The sequence below is a fragment of the Camelus dromedarius genome, chromosome 19 (assembly GCF_036321535.1).
Source record: "Camelus dromedarius isolate mCamDro1 chromosome 19, mCamDro1.pat, whole genome shotgun sequence".
In the NCBI taxonomy this organism is placed as follows: Eukaryota; Metazoa; Chordata; class Mammalia; order Artiodactyla; family Camelidae; genus Camelus; species Camelus dromedarius.
This window is the reverse complement of record NC_087454.1, coordinates 27816425-27831477: the sequence shown is the minus strand read 5'-3', so window position 1 is coordinate 27831477 and position 15053 is coordinate 27816425. Positions and strand designations below refer to the sequence as shown.

The window sequence follows — 15053 nt, the reverse complement described above, 5'->3', positions numbered from 1 at the left end:
CCCAGTCCCAGAGCCCAGCCTCTCCATCTCTAGTGACCTCTGGCAGTCCCTCCATCCTTCCCCCAGAGACATAGATGCCAAGTCAGAGGGGACTGGGGTCCATAACAAGGCATCCACAGGAAGAGGCGAATACACAGGAGGGCTACAGAGAGGTGGAGTGGGCGGCCCATGCAGTGGACACGTGAGAGAGGTCTGTGGGCTCCCCCCCCACCACCGCTGCTCTGTCTGTAGGAGCCTGTCCTGGGATAGATGCCAGGCCAGGCAGAGAGGATCCACTGGGCTGAATTATGCCCGGAAGAGGGAGCACGTGGGGTGGGGTGCAGAGGTGGAAGCCATGCCCGGAAAGCCTCCTGGGACTCCCTGACCCAGACCCACGCAGCACCTGGGCCAGCTTCTCTAAAGGTTTTCTGGAAGCTTCCATGGAGGCTGCTCTACCAAGGTGAACCTCAAGGGGGAGGCCTTCTCCAGGAGAGAGGAGGAGGCGTCAGTCAGGGGAGTAAAGATGCTGCCGCACCCGACCCCGAGAGGCTGTCAGGTCTGGGAGGGCAGAGATGGTTCCTGTTCATCTTTGCAGCCCAGGGACCCAGCCCGCACTAGGTGTTCAACCAGTGTCTGCTGGATGGCTGACTGCAGGTAGAACTTCGGGTCGTATGTAGACTGAAAACTGGCATTTATCGCTGCCTCTTTTCAAAAGCCCACTAAAATGGCAGTAAACTTTAAAGCTGCAAATCCACAGAGACCAAGAGAGAGAGGACAGCAGATGAGAGGTTCTAATAAAATTTTGGACACAGAAAGCGGATGGATGAGTGGTGTCTTATCAGAGAGCGGAAAGTTGAAACCTAAGTGCTTTCAAACAGAGGGAGGATGTGGAGGTTGGAACACACACAAGGCCTATTCCTGCCACAGGACTCCGGAGGCTAGGGAGGTGGTTGCAGAGGGTGCCCTGAGGGCTGGGGTGCAGGACAGGGTGGGCAGAACAGACGCCTCCAGGTGTCTATCCCCTTCTGACCCTGGTGGAATGTTGTTCTGGAGATTTGAACTGGAGAAGTCCTAGCCTCTAGGTATATCTCAGGAAGAGAGAAGGGCTTCTCTGGAAACTGGGAAGTTGGGGGAAAGTCTGAATATGAAGAGACCCTCCACTCCCCACCCCCCACCAACCCAGCTCCTTCCCACACTGGCTACGTAAACGCCAACATCCAGGCAGGACAGAACTGGTCCAGATGCTAAATGGCCTGCTTCCAGCCAAGGATCACCAGGCATATACTGCTTCTCCTAGAATGAGGTGTGATTCCTAGAAATGAAACCACCCAGTGGTGTGCTGGTAAATATTTAACCACTGGCTCTCTGGGGAAAAAAAAAAAGAAACCCTAATTTGTAGGCGTTTGCCAGTTTCCGTGGTGTAAATACTCTCACCGTGGCCAATTTCAAGCTACCAGGGTGAAGTCACTGGTTGTGGAGTTAGGAGATGCTCAACAGTCAGCTCTCACAGGCCAGACTGAGCTGGTGCCAGCCCACCATTGGATCCACCCCTGGATGGCCGTGACCAGGGACTCACTCAGACCGCTGCTATGAGTCAGGTGCCCTCTGCCTTCATCCCCCTTCTCTGTCAACCATGGTCCAGGAGCCTAACTAACCTTAGCGTCAGCTCTGCTGGGCCAGAGGAGAGACTTAAGGTGAGAAATCCATCCCTCACCAACAAACCACAAATCAGAAGAGGCAGTTTTATGCAAAACTGGGGCTGGAGAGGAAGCCCCCTGGAGACCAGGTCTGCTCCCTGAAATACTCTACCAGTCTCTAGTGTCTGCTCCAACCCTAGGTCATGGTCAGTTGTTGTTGGAGGGGTTGCCAAACCTGAACCACTGTTGGTGTGGCCATTATGGGTTTTGCTTGGGACTCAGGCTCTGGGGGCACAGGGAGTTGGGGTTACTTTTGGGGGAAGGGGATGAGAATCAAGTCCTTCCAAGTCTCAGGCTCCTGGACATAACCTTGCTGTCCAACACCCCTGAGGCCTCAGTTTACCCCTCCACAGCCACCCATTCAGATGCCAGAGAAAGGAAGGACAAACTTTTAATTGTTGCTGAGAAGCAAGACCTCCTTTTGCCATTGTTGATGGTGGCCAGGGCATAGCCATCGGAGCCTGAGCACTTTCTGCTCCTCTGAGAGTGAGCAGCCCCTCCCCCTGGGGCCTGAGATCGTCAGGGTGAGGGTGCAGGACGGAGAGCTTCCGACTGGCACAGGCCTACGAGCGCCACAAGACCAGGTTGGCAGGAGGCACGTCGAGGCGCTTGCGGGTATGGTCAGTGTCCCGGCGGTACAGGTAGCCACAGGTGGGCTTCTGCAAGGTGTAGAAGGGGTTCAGGGAGTTGGAGTACTGGGAGGTGTAGAAATTGAACCTGAGCTTGTCCGGGTTCTGCCCCCTTGGGTCCACCACCACCGGCACATAGGCCACCGCCAGAGTCTGCTCACGATCCTGCTTCCACGACAGGGACAGGAGACGGTGTGGAGCTTTCACCTTTTGGCCTGATGGTGTCTTTGGCCCATGGCTGGGTCCTGACTGTTTCTGTGAGTCCTGGGATGAAGGAAAGATAGGGGAGAGCTGCTGGGGCATCGGACACTGGGACTTTGACTGTGGGAACTGGGGCAGGAGGGAGGGGAAGGGGGCACTGGTCAGAAGCCCGCAGAGCTACCTGGAGCCCAGCTCTGCTGGCCGTGGAGCCAGACACCTCCGGACAGGGGAAGGCCTTCAAGGTCCACTGACTTGACATCTACTTCGGCAGACCTCAGTGTGCTTCTTGGAGACACCTGCCAGCCCAGAGGCTGGGACCTGGGGGTCATCTCAACACCCCCACTGCCCCTTCCCCCTACATCTGGTCCATCCATCAATGTCCTCCTCATCATCCGCTCCACCACTCCATCAGGCCCCCATCCTCTCTCCCCTACAGGTACTCCAGCTTTCTACCAAATCTTCCTGCCTAATCTCTTGCCTTTTCAGCCTGTGGCTCATACTCACACAGAATTAATCTTTCTATATTAAGGGCCAGATCATATGGCTGTCCTCAAAGCATCTTTTGCTCTCTGCTGCCCAGAAAATAAAGGCCATGGACCCCAACCTGGAAGGCAAACCTTTAAGGACAGGGCTTCCCCGTCCCTGTGTTCTAGCCATATGGTCTGCCTGTTACCTCCTGGTCATACCGGTCTTTCCAGGCCTCCACTGCCTTTGTTTAGGCTGCTCCCCCAGCCCAGCCTGCCCTCCCTCCCTCCCATCAGGAAAACTGTCTTTCCCGTTCAGCCCTGAGCTCCTTAAGAGCAGTACTCTCCCACCCTTACCCTTGACATAACAGCCTCCAAACTCCTATTTCTTCTTTTACTCCAGACCAAAGCATTGAGTGAGTGAGTACTCAATAAATATTGGTTCAACAGAGCTGGATTCTAGTAAGAGGTCGCTCGCCTTCCAACCAGCCAGCCCATTCTATTTTGGAACCTATGTCATTGTTACAGAGTGTCCGCCACCCATCACCCGTAAACACTCTTGGTTGATGTGGTGTGGAGGTCCAGCCTCCTAGGAGTCCCCCATGCCCCTTTATCACATTGTACTGATGTTCATTTGCTCCTCTGTCACCGCCCTTCTCCACCAACCTGTGACCAAATAGTCTTCCTCACCTGTGAACCCCCATGCCGCGTCCCAGCTGCTGGCTGTCCTTTCACTAGGGGGTCTTCATAGCCGTGACAGTACAACCCAAAGGGTGAGATGCCTGAGTGTCAGGTGGCTCTGTCCCACTCCCCCCAGGCTATGTCTGTCAGGGGGGCCCATTTTGTCCCTGCTGAGCCTTGCAGTCCCTGGGAAACTGGGAGGGAACCCCTTGCAGCAGAGTTACTGGGAGTTGAACCCCTGCCATCTTAAAAAAGAAATCCCCTGTTCTCAAGTCATAATGCTAGGCTCCTGTGCGTTTAATTTACAAACTCTTTGCCCAACTCAGACCTGCCTGGGGCTTTTCTCCAGGGCAGCCTCTGCTCCCATAGGCTCCTACCAACATACTTGTGCCCTCAGACCTGCACTTCAAAATTCTTCCTAGTCAGCAGCTCTCTTGACACCTCCTCCAGGAAGCCTCTGGTGCTGCAGCCTCTGCCCCCATCTCACCCTCCTCTGTGCCTTCAGGCACTCCTCTTGGGATGTGGTCCTTCCCTGGGTTCAGACTAGGGTAAGGCCAGGGTGTGCATTTTAAGGAGGTGCTCACACTCAGACTCGTGCAAGGGCACCTTGAGTGCTTCCTCAGAAGTATTTTGTGCCCTCAGTGCTGTGCTGGCCTCATCTTAATCCCAAATCATGGTTCTTCTGGGCTCTTGTTAATGTCCCAACAGCCCAAACGACTCCCAGAGGTCAGGACCACATCCTATTCACCTCTGTGTCCCTGGGGCCTAACCCAGTGCTGGCACACAGCCAAGCTGGAGACAGGGGTGAACGAGCATTCAGTAGCCCTTCCAGACTCTTCCAAGCTCAGCCTTGGGTTGCAGATTACAAGCAGAGGGGCAAACACTGGAAACGAGGTCATGACAGTGAGAGTCAACGATCGTTTTTCACCATGATTTCTGAGCACATCGCCAAACTCTAAGTGGATTATGTGCTGATCCTCACATTAACCTTTTAAGGAAGGTGTTATTAGCCCCATTTGTAATTGAGAAAACTGACGTAAGGAGGTTATTCCCACGTTTAGGCTAAGAGGGAGTCAGGCTGTGATTTGAACCCAGACCTGTGCTGGGTTCCACACCCTGTTTTCCGTGATATGTCCTGTGTCCACAGCACTGTGGAGACAGGGTCCGCCGTTCATTTCTGTCACCTTGCTAAGCCCTTGCCAGGTGTGCTGGGCAGCAGGTGAGCAGCCAAGGCGGCCCCTCCCCAGGCCCCAGGCTCGCTGGTGAGAGAGGCAGCTCCACGTCCCAGTGTGACAGGGATGCTGTGGGGTTCTGAATGCTGGATTTTGGTTCTGGGTCTTTGGCCCCTGCACAGATGGGATGACACACTGGGAAGTGTGAGGTTTATTCTATGAATTACCTCTGAGCACAGCAGAGGATGTGACATTAGTGGCTCCATTCATTCATGCAAAGCTACTCCTGAGCGCCTCTTGTACACCAGGCTCTGGGTGTGCACATAACAAAGACACTGCGCTTCTGAACACAGATATGAAGCCCGGTGGAGCAGGGCTCCTCGGCCTCGGCCCCTTTGACATCTTGGGCTGGATAATTCTTTGTTGTGGGGCTGTCCTGTGCATCGAAGGATGTTTAGCATCAGCCTTGACCTCTGCGCACTAGATACCAGAAGCACCCTGTCCCTCGCCCCCTGCAGCTGTGACAGCCGAGAACTTTTCTCGGCATTGCCTATGCTTTCCAAGGGCGGTGAGAATCACGGCTACAGAGTCCGTGACAATTTCTTTATTTTCAGTGTTGAGGCTGAAGCCTGGCCCTGAAGAATTTTCCTTTCCTGGGCCACAGAGCTGGCTCGGGTGTTTTTGTGTTAAGCATGATTCTGAGGATGTGGGGTTCTTGTCCTCCTGACACTGCTGGAGGGCTCAGTCTGTAGCCATAGAGATGAGGGAACTGCCGAGGCCCCACTCCCCACCCTCCCCTGCTCCCCAGCCATCTTGGCCACCTGGATCCTGCACCTCAGGCTCAGGGGCTGGTGTGAGGGGGGACCGAGGCATGTGCTTTCAGGAGAGTTGGGGGCTCTGACCAGAGACCCCACTGAGGGAAGGGCAACACTCTTTGCATCTACCATGTGCCAGGCACCAGCCACTCAGCTTTGCAAAAGCCCCGAAGAGGCATTTTGAGATGTTACTCCCATCTTTTAAATGGGGAAGCTGAGACTCAGGGAATCTAAGTTCACATAGTTAGTGAGTGGCGTGCAGGAACCTTGCAGAAGCCGCATGACCAGTGACCAGTTATTGCAGGGCTCCCCTCCCTGTCTGCCCTGGCCCAGGCCCTGGGTCCCCCATCAGACGTGCCCCAGCTGCTGCTACACTCAGGACCCTGGGTGGGGGACCCACGACCCCCAGCACATCCAGGGATGAGGCCTTCACAGTAACTGGGGCAGAGGGACAGCATGGGGAAGAAGAGAGGGAGGAGGAGCAGGAGGAGGAAGCGCAGGCAGCCCCAGCCTTGCCCTGCCCCTTCCAGGGGCCCAGCCAGGTTCCGGGTGACTAACCTCAAAGGGCTGAGAACACCCCATCCCCTCCTTGGGCCCAGCACCGGAGGGAGGGTGGGGCCCGACTGCATACTTTCCAAGTTAACATCTGGTTTCATTTAACCATCTCCTCTCCTCTCCAGTCTTCCCCCGTCAAATGCACAGCCTGCGTACGTGTGTGTGAGTTTTAGAGAACTGGTTCACAACCAGGGGTATTCCACCCCACACCAGGGGACATTTGGCAATGCCTGGAGGTAGTTTTGGTGGTCACAGCTTGGCAGGGGATATTCCTGGTGCCTAGTGGGTAAGGCTAGAGATCGTGTTAAACATCCCGCACTGCACAGGACAGCCCTCACGGCAAAGAATGATCAGCTCACAATGGCAAAAGCGCCGAGGTTGAGAAAACTAGTTTAGAGGTTTAAGGAAGACCCCTGTCTCCCCTATCAGCTTCCTGCGGCCCGAATCTTCCCATTCCATGGAGGGCAATGATGCTTAAAGGGCAAGGAGAGGGTCCCACCAGCCCCTTCCCTCCCTTCTGAATCCAGCTATCCTATTTTCACTTGGGTTTTGAGTGAGACAAAACAAGGAACCGGACCCCCTCCCTCAGTGAGCCCCTCTTGCAGGCAGTGCCCTAAGGCCTTTTAGATATACATTGTACATGTCTGTCCCTTACACTGGGGTGTAGAATGGGGGAGCGGGTGACTGGAGGGCAGGACTTTCTGCGTAGGGCAAGAAGACCTCATATATGACATTCCTTTCCCCGAAAGGGAAGACTCTCTGTCCTCCCCAACACTTCAGGCCCCCTGCCCGTCTGCTGGCCCAGCCCCATGCCTGACAGTTCCACCATTAGCACCTCGCTTTTTCATAGAAGGCCCTGTGCCCTGTCAAAATGCAAAATGCACTGGGTGAGGCAGCTGGTTACGCCTCCTGGGGCACCTGGCACTGGAAACGTGCCCGGGCTTTGGAGTTTCAAGGTCTGAGCTCAGGGCCTGACTCTGCCCTTACAGGTCAGGCATCCCCGGGCAAGTCGCGGAGACTTTCTGAGCTTCAGTTGCCTCATTTGCAAAATGGGGGCTAACAAGTCGGCCTACTGCTGCAGCTCGTGGTAGGGGTGTGATGAGTCATGGGAAATTTAACAGCCAAGAGTCATTATTATCAGTCTCGTCCAGCAGTTCCACCAAGGTTTTAAACATGCTGAACCTTTATGAGTGCATGTTCGCCTCCAATGGGGCAGGGGGTCTGCAGGGAGTCAGTGAGGCGGCCACCAGCGGGCCTCGGCTTCCTCTGGGGTCCATGTAGCAGGGGGCCTGGAATTTAAGTTCCAGTTCTACCACCCACTGGGTACCTGATCTTCCAGTAATTTATAATTCGCTGTCCCTTTTTACCATCTATGAAGTGGGAACAGCAAGAGAATCTCTTGGGTTACCATGATTGAAGGAGATACTCCCCATAAGGTGCCTGGCCCTTCAGCACCACATCAACGTTAGCTGTCGTTATTACTTGTCACAAGTTTGCCTTGGAGATGGGCTTGTGCAAACTAACAGTCCAGGAAGTGTCTTGGGGAAGTGGAGAGACGGGAACCAGAGGAGGTAGATGGTGGCCCACCTCCTGCCCTTCTCCCCCAGGAGACGATGATGGCTCCACAGTAGGAACAAGAGTTGGGCAGTGTCACTGGTGCCTAAGCCTTTTGTAAGAGAACCCCAGTTTCCAGCCACACAGGAGGGCGGGGCTGGGGCCTTCATTCTCCTTCCTGCCAATCAAACTTCTTGTGACCTTGGGTTGCCCTGATCCAACATTGTGATGTCATCTCACCTGGGACATCCTTGACCAGGCCTTCCTTGGTGGTGAGATGGAACTTCTGGTGGCCAGGGGCTCCAGAGGTTTTCAGGGACTCTTGGGAGGGTACTGGGATGCTGAGGAGGGAGAATGTGTATAGGGCCAGGGGCATTGTGACACCTCTTTGACAACACAATTCCTTCTATCTTCCTACGGAGATACAGGGACAGGGCTGAAGGCTGAAGTTTCAAGGTCTGGAAGGGTCTTTTAACCTTGATAATGACTCACTCTGCAATTCCCTCTTCCCACGATTCCCAGGACCTCTGAGCTGCGGGTAGTGGGGTGAGTGGAGATAGGAGGAAGTCATACTAGTTATACAGGTACTTCTGAAAGTCCTAGTGTGACCACAGGCCCCCAGTATGTCACCAGAAATGGTGCAGAAGAAATGTACCCAGCCAACTCTCCCTTCTCTTCCTTCCTCTCTTTCTTTCTACCTTCCAAATTACAGAGATAATGGATGGATGCATGGATGGATGGATAGATGGACACAGAAACCAGTGAATGGGCACACAGATGGAAAGATGCATGGCTGGATGGATAGGCAGAGAGGCAGGGGAGCGGATGGGCAGATGGATGGGTGTGGGTAGGGGGATAGATGGTAGATGGGCAGACCCTCCTCATTTGAGCCCTGGTCACCCTAGTCTCATCTCTTTCTATCGTTTCCCTCACTTTGCAGCAGCTACTTTCTTAAACATGTCCTACTGCCTTCCCTCTGAGCCTTTGTATTTGCTGTTCTCTTTCCTGGACCACTTGAAACAGAATGTTAGAAGATGAAGGGATGGATGGATAGATGAGTAGACAGGTGGCAGGGTGGGGTGGCCATGAGTGAGTGGATGGGCAGATGGTCCGTGAGCGGGTATATGGCAGGTTGTTGTGGTATAGAGGATGACATTGCAGGCCCAGGAACCATACATTTTGAGCCTGAATCCTGACTCTACCATTTTACTAGCTGTGTGACCTTGGACGAGTAATTGACCTCTCTGTCCTTCTGTTTGCTCCTCTGTAAAATGGGTGGACTTAAGGTATCTAACTCATAGAGTTGGGCAAAGCACTTAGGACAGTGCCTGGCACAGAGTGAGCACTCAATAAATATTAGCTATTATCATGTTTAGGTGGGTGATTGGACAGATGGTGAGGCTGCTGAATTGGCATCTTGTCCCCTTCCGCTGACCACACATACCTCCTTAGGGTCCCATCTTCCTGATGATGCCAACTTGGTGGGCACCTTCCAGGAATGTGTCAGAAATGCCACAGGCAGGAATGCCCTGGGCTGTTCCCTGGGCTTGGTGGGGGAGGAGCGGTGAGGGAGGTGGAGACAGCTGGTGACTTCCTGCCCTCGGCCACACTGGCTTGGGCTGGGCCTAGGACTAGGTTCCTTCCTGGCACCGTGTCGGCGCTGACTGTTGGTTATTAGGTAGACTTTGGGGCCCACAGGCAGGTTGGCAGTTGGGGTGTTAATGACTTGGACGCTGTGCTCAGTTCTCACACCCTGATGGTAATACCCCTAATTTCTGAGGAGGCTGGGAGGAATCAGGAGGGGAGGTAGGCAGGGAGGAGGGTGGAGGAGGGGCAGCAGCTGATCTGCAAGGCTCTGGGGCTGATGATATCTTGCCTGAGAGAGGCAGGGAAAGAGGGAGCGGGAGCTGAGAGCAGAGCCGGCCAGCTGAGTGGTGGGAGCTGAGTTATATTGTTATTATAATTTCTAAGCTCCAGACAACAGTGAATCAGTCCTGCCTCCTGGAAGCCCACCCTTTCTCTGACTCTGTCACACGCCTAGCAAGACCTTGTGTTATTCCTCATCAAAATTCCTAGAAGGTAAGGACTGCGATCTGTACCCCACAGTGCTCAGTGGGTGTCTGGGAAGGATGGGCAGAGCTGGTGAGACTCAGGGCTGACTTTGGGAGCTCAGGCAGACCCAGCGACCACTCCCACCGAGGCCAGACACACAGCCTCTGCCCCACCTTCTCTGCCATTGACCTGCAGGCACGTGGCTTTCGGGGTCCTGCTCCCGCCTTGCTCTAAGTAGATCCGGTTATTTGAACGTTCTCTCCACTCCTCATTACCTGCTGTATGATTTGGACAAATTACTTAACCTCTCTGACCTTTACTTGAGTCTTCGTTGGACTTCAGTTACAGGGAGCTGAGTTATTCCTACAGCTCACTTCGTGGTGCATTATCCTCACGGGTCCATAAAGGCCTCCTCTCTTGTAGTAATTTTCCCACTTTATCTCCAATCTCCAACCACATTCTCCACCCACCCCAGCCAGAGGCAACCATTCTAATGTGCTTAATGAGTATCTTGTTCACATGTGTTCTCGCAAAATAAATATTGTTTTGTGTGCAGGTGGTGTTCATGTGCATGAGTGGTTTTGTGTATTTTAGATCTCATCCTGTTGTTTACTTTGATCGCTACCTGCTGTTTTTAAGATCCATCCATGTTACTCTACGAGCATCTAGTTCTTGCTTCCAGTTGCTCTGCATCCCCTCCCCACCAAGGTGTCTCCAACTCTCCATCCCCACAAACAACACTGCAGTAACATCACATCCAGGTCCCCTTATGCACCTGGGTGATGGTTTCTTTGGGGCCTATTCCTAAGAGAGAACTGACTGGTCCTGGGGTATGAGTAGATGTCGTTTGAAGTCTTCTTTTCTCCATCCATAAAATGGGTGGCTTGCCCCCTTTCTTGCAAGGCTGACTTGATGATAATGGGTTAAGGCATGTAATCCACACAGCCCAGGCCTGACACAGGAATGATGCTCAGTGAATGGAAGAGGCAGCTGCTGTTTCTTCCAGGTCTCAGGGAGAGAGAGACAGACAGAGACAAAGACAAGCTGGACTCAGGAGATGTCGCATGAAAACACACCCAGGGCTCAAAGTCCCAGTTCAAGTGTTGGTCTCCAGACCCCGTGAGAAGTGTGTGGGGCTGTGCTGATTCCCAGAGGGTAGGGATTGCTTTTGAAGGTTAGAACCTCTCACGTCAGAGCACAGGACTGTGCAGAGGAGATGGCTGTGCCCAGGATATGCTTCCTGCCTCCCAGGGCTCGCCTCCCTTCCCTCTGAGCCTCCCCATGCAGGAGGCACCAGACAGCCTCACCTGATGTTCTGTCTCTGCTCTGCCAGCCGACGTGCATTTTAACCAGAGGAGAAACTGAAATGGAGCAGGACCCTACGGGGCCGTCCCAGGACAGACCCCCCACCCTATCCCATCATGTCCTCTTGTGTGTAGAAAAACTATAGTCAAAGAATAGATTTAATCAGGGAAACAAGAAAATACAGAAACAAAGAGAAATAGTCAAGCAAAACAAACTAATAATAGTTCAGTCATTAAACAAAGTCAAGGACCTTTAGTTCCTCCTCAAGGGCTATAGATAATATTCTGAGCCATGTCCTTTGAGCTGTCTTGTAGGCACTGAAACCCCCACCAGGTGGAAGAAGTTAACTGTACGATGACCAGACTGTAGCCATGACATATGCTGCCACAATTCCAAGAACTGACTTCAAAGAAATGGAAATAAGCCAACCCTGGAACTGAAGGTTAACTGTACTTAATCAAGATGACGCTGATCAGACCCCTGCATGGCTTATCTGCAAGATGACTGTCAGAGCTGACTGTGCTGCTCCGCATGCAGCCCCCTCCCTTCGCTTGTACACCCCTGAAACTCACCTTTAAAAGCTCTCACCCACTGACTGTCGGGGGTTTAGCCTTTGAACAAGAGTCCACCCCCCACCCCATGTCCCCATGCCTCCGGAATAAAGCAAACTTTCCTTTCTACAAACATGTGCCTCTCTTTGTATTGGCTTTCGAGTGGTGAGCAGCTGGACCTGCGTTTTGGTAACAAAACCACACCTGAGTAGAGGATCCCACTATCCCATTTTACAGATGGAGAGACTGAGTCTCAGGAAGACTCCATGGTCTCGAAGGAGGTTTGTGGCAGAAGAAGCACCAGACTCCACATCTCCAGGTTGGTCCCCACCCTCCACTGCGTTTTAAAAAAAGAAAATTGCATTCCATGCTAAATTATGTTCTTTGTTATTTGTAGAGTTTTATGTTAAAACAAATAATCTACCAACAGAGCACATTACTGAAAAGTAAGGAACCGCACAAGTAGTCCCGGCACCCCCCTGAACCATCTTCGCCGTCCTGTTCCCTGCTAACCCCTGGCTGTTCACAAATACGCTTCATCTACCTCTAGTCACAAACTACATGAAATTTTGTTTTTTGCCTTTGTACTTAACAATCTTCTTCTTCTTCTTCTTCTTCTTCTTCTTCTTCTTCTTCTTTTTCTTTTAATACACACACGTGATTTCAGATTGTTAGATGTGTTTTACAATGGGATAGTTTTGCCTGGCCGTCAAGGTAAACTTGTAGACACCTGCCCTACTCGGTCTCCTGGGCACCGGTGGAATTTTCCATCTTGAGGTTCTTTGTGGAATCAGTATGGCTCTCAAGCAGCCTCTCAGGGCTTCTGTTCCGTCTTTGCTATTCTCTGTTTAGCATCTCCATGCCCACAGTCAGGGTAGGGAACAGGGGCGGGAGCACGCAGCTACTAAGTACCCGCATGAGTCAGACTCTCTGCCCGGTACCTTAACCCTCTATCTCGTCGCATCTCATCACAACCTGACATTAATAGCCCCTGTTTTACAGATGAACCAACTGAGGCTCAGAGAAGTGGAAACTCAGCCAAGGTCACACCCTTGCTAAACAGCAGAGTCGGGATTCAAACCTATTCCCCAGCAAGGATCTCTCCCACTCTGCGCACCAACAGAACCCATGGTTACAAAGGGAAATGAGTCTTTCCCCAGCATCCCTGAACATACCACTCCCCACCCTAGGCTGGACCCTGGGTCCTCACACTCTCAGGTTCCAGGCAATGACTTTGAGGCCTATCTCAGGATGTAGGAGTCCAACCTAGCCAGACTTCCTTCTAGCCTGACTGCACCTCCTGGCACCTGCCCAGCCCAGGAAAGCTGAGAGTCGGGGCATTGAAGCCCATGCTCCCTGCAGACTGAAGGAAAGAGTTTTAGGAGCTGGCTTGGTAGAAGGGTCTCTGGCCTGGAACAAGAGGCTGGCCCAGGGGCCCTGCAGCCCGGTAGCACATGGGAGTTTGTGTGGCAAGAGTTCTGACTTCTGTCCCGTCCCCACTGGAGCGCTAGGTGCAGAGACCTGGGGTTGGGGGAGGTGACTCTCAGGGTCTCTCAACCCGCCCTTGCCACACTCAGAGTGCACTCCCCCAGCCAGGAGTGTTTGGCTTTGTCGGAGGAAAGACCACAACCTTGCCAAAGGCCTGGCTGGGTCTCTGGGGAGAAGGCAACTGCCAGGCCCCAATCCCCCCCTCATTCCAGGATTGCCCAGTAAAGTCTTGGAAGTTACTAAGTAATTGTGGAGCTGAGGTTTAATTACAGGATTGGGCCTCCGGCTGTTTCGAGGGGAGCCTGTGATTTGGCTGTTTCTTTTACTGGGGGAGCAGGTGCTGTTATTACATGGAGTAGGGCTCAGCAACAACAGTCTAGGGGCGCGGAGCCGGACAGTGAGGCGGGCCCCGAGCCTGCCCCAGGGAACCGCCAGACTCCCCACCCCACCAGCACTGGGATGGAACCCGGGTGAATGGGTGGCGCAGGAGCAGGGAGAGTCCTGACGTCCAGACTCTGCAGCCTCCAGACCTGGTGTTCATGGGCCACCCTGGCTCCCCCTTTCCCTCCATCCTCAACCAAAACTAACCCAAAATGCAAGGGGACCAGAAGGGGGAGAAATGAACAAACCCTGACGGAGTGGCCCCTGTGCGGGCACTTCACACCCATTATCTTATTTAATCTTCCTCACAACCCTCCCCACTGGTGCTGTTTTTATTCCTATGTTACAGATGAGGGAACCAGGCTCAGAGTTTTTTTGTTTGTTTGTTTTGTTTGTTTTTTGCAAACTTCCCTATATGCAAGCTGTTTGCCAAGCCCTTCCTTTCTTCCTAAGAAATATTCCATGGCAGGTAGGTATAGCTCAGTGGCAGAGCACATGCTTAGTATGAGCGAGGTCCCTGGTTCAATCCCCAGTACCCTCGTAAAAAAAAAAAAAAAAGAGAGAGAGAGAGAGAAAAGAAATGTCCCACAAACTAACAACTTTATTCTTTTACTACCCGGAGCACACATGTCCCCATCTTCCTTGCCTGCTTGTATCCATTAACCAACTGATTAACCAACTAACCAATCAATGAAGCAGCTGCCCATAGCCCCTCAGCCTCCACTTTCTCCTTCCCCTAGCCCTTCATCCAGCTGTTAGATGATCCTTAAAATACAGCTGTTACCACCAGTCACCTTGCCTGCTCTGTCACCAGTACCTGTTCCCCCTGGTAACCACTGACTCTAGGCCTGAGCTTCTCAAATCCTACCATGTTCCTGAATCACCTGGGGGTCTTGTTACAAAGCAGATCCTCTCTGGGTACCAGTAATGCAACAGCTCACTGACTCTTCTAATGGCCTTAAATTAACAGCCTGTTTTACAAATGAACAAACTGAGACCCAGAGACATTGCCCAACATCCCGGATGGAGGCAGAGAGCCTCTATTTCTAGGAAGATCCCAGGTGATGCAGACGCTGCCGGTTTGTGGCAGACCATACTGCTAGACTAAACTCTCCTGCCCAGTTATTTTTTCTTTAATTTTTGAACAGCAAATACATTTACCTGGTTGGAAAATTAGAAAGTGTGAAAAGGCAATTGGTGAAAATTCCCCCTTCCATTCCTCTCCCCACGATTGCCAAGCTCCCCCCACCTTCACCTCCAGTAACAACTTTGACTAGTTTCTTACCTGTCGTTCCAAAGTTTCTCTGGGCCAAAACAAGCAAATAAGATCATACTTATCCTGCCCCAAATGGTAGCATACACATGCACTGTTTTGTCAACAGTTTATCAGTTTATCTTGTAGATAACTGGATACAGTTGGCTGACTCATTCATTTTTAGAGTTGCATTTTTATTCTATTGTGTGAATGTGCCATAATTTATTTTACCAGTCACCTTGGGCTGGACAATCTGGGTTGTTTCCGATCTTAC

The 15053-nt window shown here is 52.5% G+C and overlaps 1 protein-coding gene across 1 annotated transcript; it reads right to left on the bottom strand.

Moving 5' to 3' along the window:
* Positions 1–2050: 2050 nt before the first annotated feature.
* On the bottom strand, positions 2051–8071 carry CIMIP3 (ciliary microtubule inner protein 3). Its single transcript, XM_064476086.1, has 2 exons — positions 7988–8071; positions 2051–2569 (listed from the first exon to the last, which is right to left on the bottom strand). The coding sequence occupies exons 1-2, from the start codon at positions 7994–7996 to the stop codon at positions 2240–2242; spliced, it is 339 nt and encodes a 112-aa protein (XP_064332156.1). The 5' UTR covers positions 7997–8071; the 3' UTR covers positions 2051–2239.
* Between the last annotated feature and the right edge of the window lie 6982 nt (positions 8072–15053).